Source organism: Lissotriton helveticus, chromosome 2_1 (genome assembly GCF_964261635.1).
Source record: "Lissotriton helveticus chromosome 2_1, aLisHel1.1, whole genome shotgun sequence".
NCBI classification, from domain to species: domain Eukaryota; kingdom Metazoa; phylum Chordata; class Amphibia; order Caudata; family Salamandridae; genus Lissotriton; species Lissotriton helveticus.
In genome coordinates, this window is record NC_136059.1 from 833,622,947 (window position 1) to 833,641,628 (window position 18,682).

Genomic DNA, 18,682 nt, shown 5'->3' on the forward strand with positions numbered 1-18,682 from the left:
TGAGGTCAGGTGGCACGCCATCTGTAGGGGAGGATTTTAGTTATATGTTTTGAGCCATGCCATTAATTATGTAGGCTGATCCTCCTGGAAGGAATTCCTAGTTACCAGGGCACAAGTGTGGGTTACAGGCGGGTTTGCAGCGTCACCCAATATTTTAACAGGGTGGAGGGCGTCCACCCTGCAAGAAGCTGGGCCCCTGAAATATGATGAACTTGTCCAGGTGCAATTTCTAGGCACCAGGAGGAATTCAGGTGCGCCTGCACGTTGTCTACTTTCTTTCAGAGAACCAACGTGCAGGCAGTGAGGGGGCTTTTGTCTTTCAGACTCCAGCTGGGCCCATAACAAAAGACGAATTTAACCCCCTGGCTGCGGCCGGAATTCTGCACCTGTGCGGCACATTCCGATCACGGGCGTGGTCATGACGGCTCCCGGACGTCATCAGGACACGCCCACCGTAACTGATGACGACCGGGAGCCGTCATCAGCACCGAAGTGGTTAAGGGGCCATCAGGCCTCCTTCTGTTCCACTATCCTGGCTCAGAGCTATCTGGGCAGAATACACCTAGATGCAAGGGAGGGGAAACAAAGGCTTCCAGCTTGCTATCTCTTTACAAATACTTGAGAGGAGTGTTTTTTACTTTCTTCAATCCCAGTATATAAAGGATATGCATGTACTAAGAATGTCAAATGTGCTTGTCTGTTAATATCTACACAAATAACATTTTAAATAACATAATTAAAAAAATTTATAGCCTTAAGATATAGTGGACTTTGCTTTCAACTAAGCAGAACAGATTTACTGCCACATTTCTCCTTGTTGCCAATTTCATTGTGAAAGAGTTTTTACAAAATAAATGTACAAGTTGAAGCTCACATTTTCTTTCGGGATGGGTCACTTTTTAGGCACAACCCTGATGCAAAATCTCATTTGTTAAATCTCGTAACGAGCTGAAATGTTCTCATAATAAACCTGCGAAACATATGTGTAAGGTGTTAAGATCTGAAGTCACTTCCTGTGAGTTCATGGGTTGTGATGGCACTTACTGTGAAGCTGCATCTCGATGTTGCGTTGTGATTTAATGCGCCATGAATGTCACTTGCATACTGCCTAACTTGGTTAGTCTCCCCACTTCTTCTTTTTTAGGACTTGTGCACTGCTTCTTTGGTCCTGTCCCTTTTAGAGACCCCTCCCAACTTGTTCATCCTAATGTAATTACTGTGTTCATGTATTTCGTCCTCTCTTTCTGAGATGGGTATTTTAACACTTCTATCTCTGCTGTCGAATGTTTACTTTTTTCTATTTTTCTCACCTACTTCATCTCGGTACCCCCACTATTAAATTCTCTTATTTCATCTAGTCAATAAAACTCGTCATGCCTACCTTTCTACCCTATTCTCACTTCCTTTTCCCTTCCTTTACATCCCCCCTCTCTCTGCCTGTGGACATCCCAGCCAAAAGCTACCAATGTATATCCTTTAGCGTCCCACCCAGCTCTGCTATTAATCTGTTGAAATTGGCTGTTACTTTCATTGACCAGACTTACACTGCCTGGAAGTTACAGGTATGATTCAGAAGGTGATCGGTGTCTCAGCACAACGCTGACCAGAGGCTGAGACAAGTGCATTGAAAGCCCAGAAGAACATGAAAGCGACAGGCATGTGCATGCAGTTGAAATTGGGAGAATGCCAGTACGGAGGTACTACGCTGACTGGGGAGCTGACAGAAGAGTCGGTCTGCATGTGAAATCGTGTAAAGTATGAAATTGACAGTCGTGCGCATGCAGTTAAGCATGTAAGCCTCGTTGCCTCCAGCTGCTTTTTCTTGACTGCGCTGCATGGATGAGGAGTGCTCGCCGCCTGTTGACTTTTGCAGCCGGTTGTTTTCTGCGGGGGGATTAGTGTGACTGCCCGATGCTGCGAGGCGTTCTGACCCGTGCGGGAAGCCGCCCGGGTCCTCTCGGTGCCCTGAGCTCCAGTGGTCGCCTCTACCTCCGCCGCCCCCTGCATCCCGCTCCTATCTGCACCCCCCGCTCCAGCAGCTTCAAGTGACGCAGGCGCAGTGTCCGCCCGCCTGCAGCCCGGGCACCGGCGCAGCCTAAGAGCGAAGCTGTGCATGGCAGCGCGCAGCGGGCAGCGGGCAGAGCCCGGCACCATGCAGGCAAGGGGCAGCGCCAGCCGGGCGCAGAGCAGCGGGGCAGAGCGCCACCCGCGTCCGAGGCTTCGCTGCTGACCTGGATCCCGAGGATGTCAGCCACGTCCAAGGGGACCCCTTCTTCGCCAGCAGAGGAGCAAGCCTCCAAGACCAAGGTGAAGGAGCAGATCAAAACCATTGTGGATGACCTGGAGCTGGTGCTGGGCGACTTGAAGGACGTGGCCAAGGAGCTGAAGGAGGTAAGGTCTGGTCCGCGCCGACAGCCCCGGGTGATTGAACTCACACACAACTACCGGGGCTGGGGCCCCGCCTCAGCACCTAGTCCGCTTTGGGATTCAAACGCTCCTGGTGTGGAATTCGTGCAAAATTGCGAGAGAGTGAAGAGACCATGCCTGCGATGGATGGGGCTGCCCTCAGAGTCACGGGCTGTCAGTGGGCATGTGATCAGTTGTTGGAGTCTCCTATGGAAACACTTTTTTTCGGTGCGATTGCTGTTTGTTTTGCTCTAAGTCTGTCAGATGTGGTACATGCAGCAGGGCGCGGGCCTCATGGATGGATACTGTGCATTTGAGAAAACTATACCTCCAAGCGTGCTACGAGTAGTTGGCACTTTTATGAACTTCTGCGTCAGCCGCACACTCACTCCTTCCACCCACTCACATTTCTCCTTGTGTTTTGGTTGTTTTCCTCACAGAAGCGTGTGGTACCCGGGTTATCCCTTTAACGGGAGAGGGACTTGGTTGGCATAGCCCAGTGTGATCTATTTGAAACTGCGCTCTGAGCTCAGACTTGGCACGCGCTCTCCAAGTCTAGCCTACCCCTGCCACACCAGTTGTCTCTGGGGCGCGCGCGTCTTTCGGCGTGGGGGTGTGAGAGAGGGCGGTTTTGCAATGGGTGGGAGTGATATTCACCCAGTCACGTTGCAGTCGCTGGCTTGCTGTCAGTGCAGATTCACTTGCGTCACGCTGCTTAGCGCCTCTGAATGTTGCTGCGTGTTTATGACAGCCGGAGCCCGCTCTGGGAGCCGGGACGGGCAGCGGGTCACAGGGCGCCTGCGCTGGGGCCGTTCCTGGTGGGCTTTAATCTGCAGTGCGCACGGTAAACCACTTCACACAGCCGATCATTATCACTGTAATATTCTTAATTACAGCATGTAACGCTTTCCCGTTATTTAGAGCGCAGACTGAGGGATAATGACAGCGTGAACCTGCCTTAAAGACTATCCCAGATAGGATGTAATTGGAATCACGAGCTACTGATTAAAAGTCAGCCTTTCGCAACATCCACTGCATTCAGAGCCTCTGTGTTCACCGCACGGCAGAGGAACTGCTTTCTTTGGACGAAGACTCAAAGGCGCCGCGAAAGGGTTTTGCAGGATTCAGTTTTCTCATAAGGCGCTGTGTCTGATTGCATTTGCCTGCGCTTTGGTCCGTCTGCAGCGAAGTTCCCGACTTACTGTCTGACATGGAAACAGACCCCAATGATGTCTGTTTTATGGAGGAGAGACTGTACGGAATCAGCTAACCCTTCTCCCCGTGTTTTCCTAGTAGACACTTCCCTCTCTATCCGCCCCCCTCCTTATTTCCAACTGGAGGAGCCGTGCCGTCGTTGTGTTGCCACTGGCGAGCGGCCAGCGTATTCTATGTGGAATTCAGAGGGTTTGCAAAGAATGTGACAAGCTTTCCTGGCACAACATCCACAAACTATCAATGAATGCAACTGGCTGCCCCGTGTCAGTGTCCCGCACGTCATAATATTGGCAAACACCTCTGTAGACAGATGGCTGGACTTAGTGAGTCGCTTGCAAAAACTCCTAGGTTGCTACTTGAAATGCATTCCGTAGGTTTTCGACAGTACAACTTGTTACGGGTTGTAACACGATTGAATCGTTTTCCTTTTTTCATTAACCCCATCATTTCCGTTCTAGTATGGTCTAGTCAATGAAAATGGGTGACGGGAAATTTCTAGAAAATATATTTATAAATAACAACATATACGAATTCCTCGAATGTAATGTTGCACATCCATCCATCCATCCAGCCAGCCAGCCAGCCATCCAGCCATCCATCCATCCATCCATCCATCCATCCATCCATCCATCCATCCACACACAAACAACTCTGTAAAAAACACGATCCCAGAGTGTCTATTGTTGTTTGCAGTCTACAGCGTGCTAGTCTGGCCTTGCAGGTGCCCCACGCTAAGGTGCAGGCAGCTCTTCCCCATGCACAGATGAGTAAGGGATGTCCCCTTTCTTCTAAAACAATGTGGCTCAGCGCGTGCTGAGTCAGTGCTGGGATCCGTGCGACTAGCAGCACCAGCCGGCGTGGGCGGAAGTCAAGGACCACTGTGCCATGGTCTTATGTAAGCAAATCCAATCTGTTCTTATTGGTTGCATGCAACGCGTGACTGTCAGTGAACGCGTCCAATTCCGTGGAAATGTCATTCTTGTGGACAAGTGGGACGTGTATTATACGTTGACAGCTCATCAGGTTGGAATCCAGCTTGGGTGGCGGTGACTATTCTCTTTCACTGTGGTCTGCACCCCCGCCCGTAACACGTGGCACTACCTGCCGCTGCATTGTTTGTATGCGCCTCATTAGCTGTCGACATCAAATTAAAGGTCAGTCATAAAAAGTTCAATTGGCGTTTGTGACGAACATTGAAAGCAGCAGCGCGGAACCGCGGAAATGTAACTAACGTCAACACTTGTTGTTGAAATAATGACTCACTTTTAGTTTTGCGAGAGTCAAGGTGAGAGCCTCGGATCACCCATCTTCCCGCAAAAAGAAACGCAAAGGCGAATAATAAGATTCGCGCACAAATGACTCATACATAAAGCGTTTGTCACATTTCAAAGAGTGAAAACAGCGGCTTGCTTGCCTCCCTCGGATGTCTGTGGGGCTCGGGCATGGCCGCCACCGAGGGACCGCCTTACTGCTTCTCGGCACTCAGTGACACCTCAGCAGTTCTGCGTGAGGAGGCCACTTGCAGCTCGCTTTGAGCCGTTGAAGGTGCCCCACGAAGCGTTGAGGGCAGCTGCAGTTGCCACGGCCTCTCATGCAATGTTTAATTTGTGATAATAATACTGCGCGCAGGGTCTCAGCGTTAGCCCTGCGAGCCTGTCCCAGGTGCTATCAAACCTCCAGGCTGACGAGTCTTCTGTCTCATACTTCCTTTTCCGCAACGTTATACAGTTCGTGCCTCTAGCAGGTTATTTTCCATCCATGCCGCCTTCTTTTGCTCTTCTGTTTTTGATTCTTTCTCCTCTACATATAATTCTTTCTCATTTGCTCTGCGTCAAAGACTGATGATGAAAAATAAATAAGTCTCGGTTCCCGAAAACGAGTGCCGGTGTCCACCATCTGCAAGCACCGGCATAAATTAAGCACTATCTCATGTTGAAGGGTTGTGTTCTCCAGTTATGTATGAATAGTCTGTGCTGTCCCCCCCCCCCCCCCTCGGCCACGTGTTATCAAAACTGTGCTGTGAGGCTCTCTAGATGGGCGGGAGCCATTCATGATGTAATGCCAAGGTGTTGCTGCACAAGCTTCTAGAATCTCTATCCACCTTTAATAGGCTTTTCTCTGAATTTATCTCACGTTGGCGATCTTTTCCCTACTTAATAGAAGGTGTGAGTATGATTGATTCAAGCAGATTTTCAGAGCTCTGTCATAAAACACTATCAAGTGTCCTCCTTACATGACTCAGTTACATTTGTTCAAGCTTACTTTTGCGTATTGAGATCCGGTTCATTGGTCTCCATTTTGGTCCAGTAAATTTCCTTCGTTCCTCGTGGCCTTTTTCATGATAGGCGACCATGACTCCCTGTGCCAGTTGGTCACATAACCAAACCACCCGCGACCACTGGAGCCTAATGTTGTGCAGTCGTGTTTGTGCAGCACGAGATCAGCAGGCACAACAAAGGCAATCGAGCCTGCGCCTGTTCATGACAACACTAAACATCATCACCATCATCATCATCATCATCACCACCATCATCACCATCATCATCATCACATTGATAAAGTTTTAAAGAAGCTTGAGGGTCATGGGTTGGTACTCACCACCACCACCATGATCATCAGCACCATCATCATCATCGCATTTATACAATGTTAAACAAACTTGAGGGTCAGGGCTCTGTGAGAGCCAGGACTGCCTTTAAGTGTGCAAATGGAACAACTTTCTACCACCCTCTGAGTAGGCTTTCTGAGCCCCTGTCATATTCAAAGGCGCTGCTTGTTACATCCTTGGTTAGCCTCCGCCTGAAGGATTAACAATTAATATGTAGTTATATCCGTTACTTCTGTGACTCTTTCTTTCGCGTGTTTGTTATAGAGTTAGACACTTGATAGACAAATTATCCTGCGCTGAAATAACTAAATTGGAATATGTGGCAGTTTTTATTACTTTTGGGGGGGGTCTCTTAGCATTATGCAGTTAGATGAGATGACATATATATATATGTGAACAGCTCATCAGGTTGGAATCCAGCTTGGGTGGCTGTGACTGTCCTCTTACACTGTCATCTGACCCCATGTTAAGGTGTATGTATCTAATATGAGATTACAGACAACATTGCATAGAAAGAATACAGCTGGAAACACAACATTACATGCAAAAAGTGCCCATACGAAGCATTTAATATCAATCATTTCCTTGGGAGAATTCCTGAGGCTGAAAATAATCTGTAGTGCAGAAACAGAGCTAGAAAAGTATATGGAAGACACAAAAGAGAGGTTCAGAGAAAGGGGATACAGCAAAAGAGTCTTAAAAGAGGCACCAGAAAAGGCCAAGACTGGAACAAGTAAAACTCTACTCCAACAATACAGAAAAGGAAGTGAAATAAGAATATCAACATCAAAACATGATACAAGTAATGAGGGAAATACAGCTAGACTCATTACTAGATTTAGCAGTCAAGAGAGGCAGATCACATCGATTATAAAGAAAAAGTGGCCAATAGCACTTACGGATGCAGTTATGGCCCCTAGATTTCGAGAGGTTCCATCAAATACCTCCAGAGGGGCGCCATCCATGAGGACACAGTTAGTCAAAGGCAGCCTAGAAGTCAGTCCAATTACCTCATGGCTAAAACCAAAGAACGTTTTTTACAAATGCTCATCGTGCAGAGCATGCAAATTTGGTGTAAATACTACTCATTATGAGACACCATTCAGTGCTACCAAGATAGCCATTTGAGAGAATTTTAACTGTAGGACTGCCTTTCGTGTATATGTCCTCACATGCACTTGTGGCTTAGGATATGTTGGCAGCACTAAAATTTAAGGGCCATAGTGAACAGCGATGCCACATATCCTGTGGCCCGGCACTTCAAGGCAGTACATGGCAACAAACTTGACTGTTTAAAATACTTCGTTATCAACTCTGTCGCTAGCCTCAGACGAGGAGGAAACAGAGAGAGATTGCCACATAAGCTTGAGACTCGTATGATTTTAGAGCTAGACAGCAAGACACCATTTGTGTTGAATAATAATGAAGATCTACATAACTTCCTTTAATTACTCCTCCAATATGTTTGAATAAAGGGAAATAGAGCCTCCAATCCCACCATAATATAATCTAATGATGTGACCCAAGTGGCTAAGCCTTGGTACTACTTATGATATTAGTAACAAGGCACACCTTTAGAAATAATAATAAATATAACTTGTAGCACCACACTATAAAATGTTTACAATCTAAGTGTATATAGATAAGGTGTCATATTTTAACCTAATTTATCTAAAAAAAACAAATATTTTTTTAAAAGAAAAAATTAGATTTTATAAAAATGACAAAAAGATTTTCTTTCTTTCTTTAGTGTGACACTCATTTTGCACTATGTAGCACTTAAGCACTTTTATAGCAACTTGCACTTTAGTAAGTGGAAAGCACAACAGCACTTTATTTTCCAGGGGAATTTTGCACTTTGTATTGCTGCTAAACACTCAGGTTTTTATCAGAATTTCCAATTTTATTGTTTTTGGGACACTAATGCGCACAATGTTTATGCATTTTTTTAAAATGAATAAACATCATATGAGCTTACTGTAGAATTTTTTTTTTACCGCATTCATTCGGGTATAAATTATCAATCTGAAATATATATCAAATGGATGACTATTTCTGCAGAGGTTTTAGGAACATAGAAATGGTTGAGCAATTTTAACTAATTCAAAAATGTTGTGGATATTTATGTATGTATTTATTCATTTATTTATACAGAACATGGTGCATGTATATTTTTTGTAAATATCTATAAATTGTATAGCGAAGCAGAAATGTCCCCATAGGGGGGTATAATACGATGAGCTCGTATGCAGCAACGTTGCAAAAGACAGTCTGTTTACTATGTCTAGGGAATTATGTCACAGAAAGGGTTGGTATTTTAGAATGGCCGCAAAGCATTGTCAGTGTGTGAACACGTTATGACTGTGAGGTGTGGTGAAGAATAACAAAAAACATGTGTAAAAAGTGGAGTGTGTGCCCTTCTTTTTGGCCTTACCGAGGAGGAGGAGAGCGCATACGGTGAATTGGATATATATATATATATATATATATATATATATATATATATATATATATATATATATATATATATATATAAAACAATTATTTTGTGTCGACAAAAAAGATGCTCAAGCCCAATTCCATTCACGCAAAAGGATCTATTACAGCATGTGGCAAGGCCAACGCCTAACGCATTTCGGTGCAGACGCACCTTGGTCACGGGTCAAAAGACCGTTTGTAAAAGTGAAATATATATAGTGCACTTACACCAAAAATAAATGTAGGACTACATATCCCAAATGCTCTAATACAGAGACCAAACTGGCATCCATTTTGTAATGACGATGTTCAATACATATTCACCTGTTCATCAAGGATTACTCGATATATAATAAACAAAATACATTTCTTGTGTATTGTACATTCAAGATAGTGTGTTGCCAAATCACAACAACCTGCACAACTAATCAGTTGTCTACAAAATACATTTTTCAAAATATTTTGATTTATAATCCCCCCTCAGTGGGCAAGCGCAAAATGTCCTTGCGCTGATCTTACTACTTATACACAATTCTGCCCCAGTGGGCCAACGTTAATTCGACTGGTTATCCCAATTCCACAAAAAACATGCGTTTGGCAACGACACCTGGTTTCCCACACAGCTTCATATCAGCCTACATTAATACACATTTAATTCTTGTTATACAGATTCCGTAATCCCATGTTGGATATTTCTAGCTCTCATATTTCTCCTCAAACCAAGCTGATATCTTCGTTTCCTACAGCAAAAAATAATAAAATAGTGCTATCAATAAAGTTTTATACATTTCAAAAACAAACATGGCATATGACAAATCATTTCTTTCTAGAAGCGGACAGACTATCGATTTCACATATTCCTTATCCTAGATGGACCGATAACTCTTCATCTTTGTTCAGTCCCAGCGGATAAACAGTACCACATTTTATGATCATCCTAGACTCTACATGTCTAAGCTCCCTCACTCTGTACCTCCCCTTTCTGTAACTGTAATTCTGCCTAAGGCACAAAACTGGAGGAGACCATTATTTTTATTGTGAAACTCCTTGAAATGTCTTGCAACAGGATAACTCTTGGCTTTATTAGTGATAGCCCGCATATGCTCCAAAACACGTCGTTTGACTTGATGGACCGTGCTACCAATATAAACCAACGAGCAAGGACAGCTTAGTGCATACACACAATAGTCTGATTTGCATGTTAGATGTTTTGAAATGTGAATGGGTTTTTGTATTGCAGATAATTTCAGTTCTTTGCGGTTGATACTGGCCCTACAGGCTTTACATGAACCACATGCAAAAAAACCTTGCATGGGATTCACAACTATTTCAATTGGTAATGTGCTACTGCATAGTGTATGATTCAGCATCATACATTTCCTGAACGTGATTTTTGGATTACCTCCTACATACTTTTTCAAGGTCTCATCAGTATTAAACACATGCCAATACTTTTTAAGGCATTTCCTTACTTCCCATGATTGAATGCTAAAGGCTGTTATAAACCTTATAGGTTCTTCCTCTGCCAAATTGTTTGTGGCTACTTTTAATGTGTCAGCTCTTTCAACAGTCATTACTCTCTCACTAGCCTGTTTTTATGCATTTTGCAGGATATCCTCTCTAAGTAAACCTAGTTGTCATAGTTTGTAATTCTTCCTTAAATGCAACCACAGAGCTACAGTTTCTTTAGCTCTGAGGAGCTCTCCGTACGGTATGCTCTGTATCAGATTTTTGGGATAACAACTCTTGTCTTGTAGCAGGTTGTTTCCAGCCATGGCTTTTCGAAACAGTCTGCTTTCAAGTTTGTTGTTATTTACTCTGACTTCCACATCAAGATATTCTACTGTTTCTTCATGTATTGTGCTGGTAAATTTTAAATTACACTGATTTTCATTTAAACTATCAACAAACAACAATGCTTCCTGCTTCTTCCCCCTCCAGATACAGAAAACGTTGTCTATATATTTGACCCAGAGGACCACATGATGGGTAAATGCTGTGATGCTTCTACCCACCTGCTCCTCGCACCAGCCAAGGTACAACCCCGCAAAACTGGGGGCGAAGCAAGTGCCCATCGCGGTTCCCTGGGTCTGACAGTAAATCACATGGTCAAACAAGAAATAATTATTCGACAAGGATGTATGCATCATGGTTAGGATAATTTCTGTGTGCATGTAATAGGATAAATCACGTTTGTGAAGGAAATGATGGCTATCTTTCATGCCCATAGAATGTTGTATACATGTATATAGACTATTCACATCAAGAGTCATTAACAACATGTACGTGTCCCAGGTTACATTCTCTATCGATCTCAAAAAATCTCCCATACCTTGAAGATATGAAGGAAGAGCTTGAACATAAGGGCGTAAAAAATAATCTATGTACTTAGACGTATTCTCATACATACTTCCTATAGAGGATACGATTGGACGCCCAAGTGGATTAAGAATATTTTTGTGTATTTTAGGTAATAAATACATGGTGGCCAGTTTTGGAAATTCACAGTGCAGAAATGTATATTCACCATCTGATAACAATTTATAATTTCTCCACTTTATTAGCTGAGCTTTGTACAGCTCGTTGCTTCTCTCATAACTTTTTCTGTTGGTCATAGTGTAACTTTTTATGTCACTCAATTGTCTTTTGCCCTCATTAGGGTACATCTTCTTAGGCCAGATCACACCGTTTCCACCCTTATCTGTTTTTTTTGATAATGTGCGTATTTTCTTGCAGATCAAACCTTTACTCCTCCTTAAGAAAAGATTGTCCGGACCACTTGCAGTTACAAAAGCGTGTTTATTAAGGAAGGTTTCGCTCGACGCGTTTCGCAGGAAGAACCTGCTTACTCACGCTGAGAAAGCAGGTTCTTCCTGCGAAACGCGTCGAGCGAAACCTTCCTTAATAAACACGCTTTTGTAACTGCAAGTGGCCCGGACAATCTTTTCTTAAGGAGGAGTAAAGGTTTGATATATATATATATTATTTACAGGGGTATGTGCAACAATTAGGCTCCTATGTTCGTGACACCGGGGATTTTTTGTCAAAAATCAAGGATGTTGAATGGGTTAGTGGTGATTGGCTGATAGCCTTGGATGTATCCTCGCTCTATACGAGCATTTCGCATGATGATGGCATTAATGCAGTCGAACATTATTTGTCCAGAAGGGATACTAATGAACATGACCATAATGTGATGCTATTAGAGATGTTAAAATTTTGCCTTGTCAACAATGTCTTCCTTTTTAACCAACAATTGTATCGCCAACTACAGGGCGTGGCAATGGGGGCCAGCTTCTCCCCAAGCTTTGCATGTTTATACATGGGAGCTTGGGAGGAGCTGGTCCTGGGCCATGAGTACCGCCACAATATTCGCAACAATTTAGTTGCGTGGTTTCGATTCATAGACGATCTTTTGGTAATCTGGCGGGGCAGTAAGGTTGATGCACTCAAATTTATTGATGATATCAATAATAATGAACTGAATTTGAGATTTACAGCGACACTAAGTCAGGACAGTGTGACGTTTCTTGACACTGAATTGTATATAAGGGATGGCCGGTTGGAATCTAGAATTTTCCGAAAAGCGACTGCTGGCAACAGCATACTACATGCGGCCAGTGCACACCCACCACATTTGATATCAAGTATCCCCTATGGGGAGATGTTGCGATTAAGACGCATATGTAGCAACCCTATTGACTTAAAGAGAGCACAGGACCAGAGTACCACTCGTTTTTTGGAGAGAGGTTACTCGAATCATTTGATTCAGAGAGCCAAAGACAAATCTATGGCTGTATCTCGGGAGGTACTACTGACCTGGAATAGCAGCAGGCATGAGGGGAGATTAGACAATATAGCAGCTGAGACTCCTGGTGATAAAAATTGTTTTCGAGTGATTACTGGATTTAACAGACAACATCAACAGATTCGGAAAATACTCAATAAACACTGGCCTTTGGTTACCCACGACTCTATTATAGGCAATAGTCTCCCGAAGCTAGTCTCCCTCACATTCATCAGGGCTCCGTCACTGCGAGATCATGTAGTGGTTACTAATCCAGAACCCTATATTAAATCTTCCTGGTGGTGGGAGGACAATAAAGGTTTTTATAGATGCAAAACCTGCAAAGCTTGCATCCATGGACAAAACACGAAAACCTACAGGGACGGGTTCACCAATATTCAACATTCTATCACCCAGGTATTAACATGCAAAACCGAATATGCGGTGTATATATTGGAATGCCCCTGCTTACTTAAATATGTGGGCAGTACGAAGAATGCTGTTCACATACGTATTCTCCAACATCTGCGGGCCATTAACAACAGTGATAACACCTATCCAGTGGCCCGACATTTTAGAGAGTACCATCGCAGTGACAACACTCAGCTTAGATACTGGGTGATTGATTCAATCATGAGCAGCAGGAGAGGGGGTGACAGGAATGCTAAATTGAGGAAACTGGAGGCTAAATACATTCTACTTCTTAATACAAAGTCACCTATGGGCCTTAACGTAACGGAGGACTTATATACATGCTTGCCTTGATGTAATACAAAACAAAGAATGTAATTGCCGTTAGAACTAGCAGGGACTCCCCATATTGGATTTCTTTTATAAGAATCTCCCGGCTGGGGGATTCTGTGGAAGAACCATGTGGAGGTTAGATGAAAGCCTAATAAATTGCAGTAGCTGTTAGATAGGTGAAATTATTTGATTAGGTGGTGGCATTTATATCTAATATTTGGACTGTGGTGGGTCTTTATTCCCAGTCAGTCTGTCAATATTAGACACAGTATTTTATTCACTTATGATCATTGAGCAGGACTAAGGAAAATAACATGTTTCTTTATTTGGAGAATGGGGATATAAACTAATAGGGTACAGGGTGGCAGGCTGTACTCTAAGCTTTACCCCGGATTATTTACTCAACCAATACAACATTAATACTATGGATATACAGTTGTTTATTTTAGTATTTTGATGCCTTATGTCTTTGTAAATAATATCAGTGTAGATACTTGGTCAATACAACTGGATAGTTGAACTTTGCGCATTTTGCACATATTGCGGTTTTTGCACATTTATTTGTTATTTTGCACATGTTTGAAATTTCTAAAATTAATGAGCATATTTGCACAATTTGGTATTATACCAAAATAAGCATTTGCACTTTATCTTATTATTGACAGTAACAACGGTATTGTGTATCCAACATGACCATGTGTATTCTACACTATACAATCAATCAATCAATCAATCAATCATTGACACTTATAAAGCGCGCTACATACCCGTAGGGTCTCAAGGCGCTGGGGGGGGGGGGGGGGGGCGGTGCCGCTACTGCTCGAACAGCCAGGTCTTCAGCTTCTTCCTGAAGGAGAAGTGGTCTTGGGTCAGGCGCAGGTCGGTCGGGAGGGAGTTCCAGGTCTTGGTGGCCAGGTAGGAGAAGGACCTTCCTCCTGTAGTCGCTCTTTGGATGCGGGGGACGGCGGCGAGGGCGTGGTTGGCTGATCGGAGGTGGCGTTTGGGAGCGTAGAAGTTGACTCGGCTGTTGAGGTAGCTCGGGCCTTGGTCGTGTAGGGCTTTGTGTGCGTGGGTGAGGAGGCGGAAGGTGATTCTTTTGTTGACGGGGAGCCAGTGAAGGTCTTTCAGATGTCCGGAGATGTGACTGGTTCGTGGGATGTCGAGGATGAGTCTGGCTGAGGCGTTCTGGATCCGCTGGAGTCTCTTCTGGAGCTTGGCGGTGGTACCGGCGTAGAGGGCGTTGCCGTAGTCCAGTCGGCTGGTGACGAGGGCCTGGGTGACGGTCTTCCTGGTCTCGGTGGGGATCCACCAGAAGATCTTCCGTAGCATGCGTAGGATGTTGAAGCACGCCGAGGAGACGTTGTTGACTTGCCTGGTCATGGAGAGGGAGGAGTCCAGGATGACGCCCAGGTTTCGTGCATGGTCAGTCGGTTTGGGTGCGGTGCCCAGGGCGGGGGGCCACCAGGAGTCGTCCCAGGCGGAGGGTGAGGAGCCCAGGATGAGGACCTCCGTCTTGTCCGAGTTCAGTTTCAGGCGGCTGGTCGTCATCCACTCGGCTACCTCTTTCATCCCTTCGTGCAGGTTGGCTCTGGCGGCGGCGGGGTCGTTGGTCAGGGAGAGGATCAGCTGGGTGTCGTCGGCGTAGGAGATTATGCTGAGGTTGTGTTTGCGTACGATGGCCGCGAGGGGGCTCATGTAGACGTTGAAGAGGGTGGGGCTCAGGGATGATCCTTGGGGGACGCCGCAGATGACTTCGGAGGCCTCTGACTTGTACGGTGGTAGGCGGACTCTCTGTGTTCTTCCGTCGAGGAAGGAGATGATCCATTCCAGCGCCTTGTCCTGGATGCCGATGTTGCTGAGGCGCCGTACTAGGGTGCGGTGGCAGACCGTGTCGAATGCCGCGGAGAGGTCTAGGAGGATGAGGGCCGCTGTTTCTCCATTGTCCATCAGGGCTCGGATGTCATCGGTGGCGGCGATGAGGGCGGTCTCGGTGCTGTGGTTGGCTCTGAAGCCGGACTGTGAGGGGTCGAGGGATCCGTTCGTCTCGAGGAAGGCGGCCATCTGCTTGTTGACGATCTTCTCGATGACTTTGGCTGGAAACGGGAGGAGCGAGATGGGGCGGTAATTCTTGAGTTCGGAGGGGTCCGCTGTGGGTTTTTTGAGAAGAGCGCTGAGTTCGGCGTGCTTCCAGCTCTCGGGGAAGGTGGCGGTGTCGAAGGATGTGTTGATGATGTCTCGCAGGTGGGGTGCGATGACAGCGTCGGCCTTGTTGAAGACGTGGTGAGGGCAGGGGTCGGTCGGTGATCCGGAGTGGATGGAGTTCATCGTGCGGATGGTGTCTTCGGTGCTGATCGGGGTCCAGGCGTGGAGGGTGGTGGTGGGGGGTGGTTGTTCGGTCATGGTGTGCGTTGGTTGGTTGTTGAAGCTGTTGTGTATGTCGGCGATCTTGTTGTGGAAGTATGAAGCGAGGGAGTTGCAGAGGTCTTGCGATGGGGTGATGTCGTTGTTTCCTGCGCTGGGGTTGGAAAGCTCTTTCACGATGTTGAAGAGTTCCTTGCAGTTGTGTGCGTTGTTGTCCAGCCGGTCCTTGAAAGCTGTTTTCTTGGCGGCGCGGATCAGCTGGTGGTGTTTCCGGGTGGCAAGTTTGAAGGAGGTCCTGTTGTCCGGTGTCGGTTCCCTTCTCCAGACTTTCTCGAGGGCTCGGCAGTTCTTCTTGGAGCTCTTGAGTTCGTCGGTGAACCATGGGGCCTTCTTGCTGCCGGGTCTGCTAGGCGGGGTCCTCAGAGGGGCGAGCTCGTCCGCGCAGATGCTGATCCACTTCGTGAGGTTGTTGGCGGCCTGGCTGGGGTCTGCTGAGCTGGCAGGAGGGTGCTGGCTCAGGGACGTGGCGAGCTGGTCTGCTGTGATCTTGTTCCAGCTTCTGCGGGCGGTCTGTTGCTGGTGGTGGTGGGTCGTCGTTCTCTTGAAGGTGAAGTGGACGCAGCTGTGGTCCGTCCATTGAAGCTCAGTGGCGTGGCTGAAGCTGACGTCTTTGCTGGAGGAGAAGACTGCGTCGAGTGTGTGTCCGGCGCGGTGGGTGGGGGTGGACACCAGTTGCTTGAGTCCCAGGTTGGCGAGGTTGTCGAGCAGGGTGCTGGAGTTGCGGTCGTTGTTGTTTTCCAGATGGAAGTTGAGGTCTCCCAGGAGGATGTAGTCAGCGGAGGGGAGGGCATGCGGGCTGACGAAGTCGGCGATGTCCTCGCTGAAATGTGTGCGTGGTCCGGGGGGTCGGTAGATCAGGGTGCCTCTGAGGGTGGTGTTCGGGTTGGTGTGGATCTGGAAATGCAGGTGTTCGGCACTGGTCAGGGTGTTGTCGGTGCTGGTCGTGAGACGGATGGTGTTCCTGTGGATGATGGCGATGCCTCCTCCCATCTGGTTGGCGTTGCGGTCCCTGCGGACGATCTTGTAGCCTTCTGGGATGGCGATGGCGATGTCGGGAGCTGAAGAGGCGTTCATCCAGGTCTCTGTGAGGAAGGCAACGTCAGGGGCTGTGGCGTCTAGGAGGTTCCAGAGTTCTACGGCGTGTCTGTGGACGGAACGGGTGTTGAGCAAGATGCACTTGAGGTGTGTGCTGCTGGTGTTCGATTTGGCGGGTGCTGGTGTGAGGCAGGTCCGGATGCAGGCGAACTTGCAGGCGTGGCAGCTGAAAGGTCCGTGGGTGCGTCGTGGAGTGGCTTGGTGGCACTCTGGGCGTCGGCCGGTGTTGAGTGCGCTGAGGGTGGCGGCGGAGTACGTCCTGCGGGTCGGTCGGGATCGTCGAGGTCCAGGGGTCCTGGCGCTGGGCGCGGTCCAGGCGCGGACGGGCGCAGACGGGCTTACCTTTGGCGCGCTTTCGGCGCACAATCGGCGCGCCCGCTGCGCGTCAACGCTGCGCGTTCGTACGGTCGCCATTTAAGGCGAAGTGCGCGGGTGGGCGGAGCAGCTGGGAGGCGGGAGCGGGGAGGGTACAGAAGAAAAAGGGGCGGGGCTAATGGCGGTGGCGGGAAGCGGGAGCGGGGAGGGAGAGCGGCGAGGTAGGCGGGCAGGCAGGAAGGAGACAGGCACAATGGAGGTCAAATACACGAGGAGAAAAACGTCACAGAGAAAAACAGGCAATAATACAGGACAAAACGGGGAAAAAACAGTGGAAACGCGATCTCGGGCACAGAAACAAAACAAGCACAATTTTCCGACAAAACGGGCAAAAACCAAAGGGGAGCGCTCAAGGCAGCAGCGAGAACGGCGCTGAGGCAGAGGCAGGCACTGGGGGCACACGCAGCAGCTGGTGGCCGTGCGGCGCGGGGGTGTCCCACAGGTGGGTCACACTCACCTGCGTCGCACGGTCGCCATTTAAGGCCAAGTGCGCGGGTGGGCGGAGCAGCTGGGAGGCGGGAGCGGGGAGGGTACAGAAGAAAAAGGGGCGGGGCTAATGGCGGTGGCGGGAAGCGGGAGCGGGGAGGGAGAGCGGCGAGGTAGGCGGGCAAGCAGGAAGGAGACAGGCACAATGGAGGTCAAATACACGAGGAGAAAAACGTCACAGAGAAAAACAGGCAATAATACAGGACAAAACGGGGAAAAAACAGTGGAAACGCGATCTCGGGCACAGAAACAAAACAAGCACAATTTTCCGACAAAACGGGCAAAAACCAAAGGGGAGCGCTCAAGGCAGCAGCGAGAACGGCGCTGAGGCAGAGGCAGGCACTGGGGGCACACGCAGCAGCTGGTGGCCGTGCGGCGCGGGGGTGTCCCACAGGTGGGTCACACTCACCTGCGTCGCACGGTCGCCATTTAAGGCCAAGTGCGCGGGTGGGCGGAGCAGCTGGGAGGCGGGAGCGGGGAGGGTACAGAAGAAAAAGGGGCGGGGCTAATGGCGGTGGCGGGAAGCGGGAGCGGGGAGGGAGAGCGGCGAGGTAGGCGGGCAGGCAGGAAGGAGACAGGCACAATGGAGGTCAAATACACGAGGAGAAAAACGTCACAGAGAAAAACAGGCAATAATACAGGACAAAACGGGGAAAAAACAGTGGAAACGCGATCTCGGGCACAGAAACAAAACAAGCACAATTTTCCGACAAAACGGGCAAAAACCAAAGGGGAGCGCTCAAGGCAGCAGCGAGAACGGCGCTGAGGCAGAGGCAGGCACTGGGGGCACACGCAGCAGCTGGTGGCCGTGCGGCGCGGGGGTGTCCCACAGGTGGGTCACACTCACCTGCGTCGCACGGTCGCCATTTAAGGCCAAGTGCGCGGGTGGGCAGAGCAGCTGGGAGGCGGGAGCGGGGAGGGTACAGAAGAAAAAGGGGCGGGGCTAATGGCGGTGGCGGGAAGCGGGAGCGGGGAGGGAGAGCGGCGAGGTAGGCGGGCAAGCAGGAAGGAGACAGGCACAATGGAGGTCAAATACACCAGGAGAAAAACGTCACAGAGAAAAACAG

At 47.8% G+C, this 18,682-nt stretch overlaps 1 protein-coding gene across 1 annotated transcript in view; it reads left to right on the forward strand.

Annotated features, from left to right (window-relative positions):
- Window positions 1-2,133: 2,133 nt before the first annotated feature.
- PRR16 (proline rich 16) overlaps window positions 2,134-18,682 on the forward strand; it is a 1,136,128-nt gene continuing 1,119,579 nt past the window's right edge. Inside the window, exon 1 of the mRNA XM_078675561.1 lies at window positions 2,134-2,391. Within this exon, the coding sequence (XP_078531687.1) occupies window positions 2,245-2,391 (147 nt within the window). The 5' untranslated portion in view covers window positions 2,134-2,244. The remainder of the gene's footprint in view (window positions 2,392-18,682) is intronic.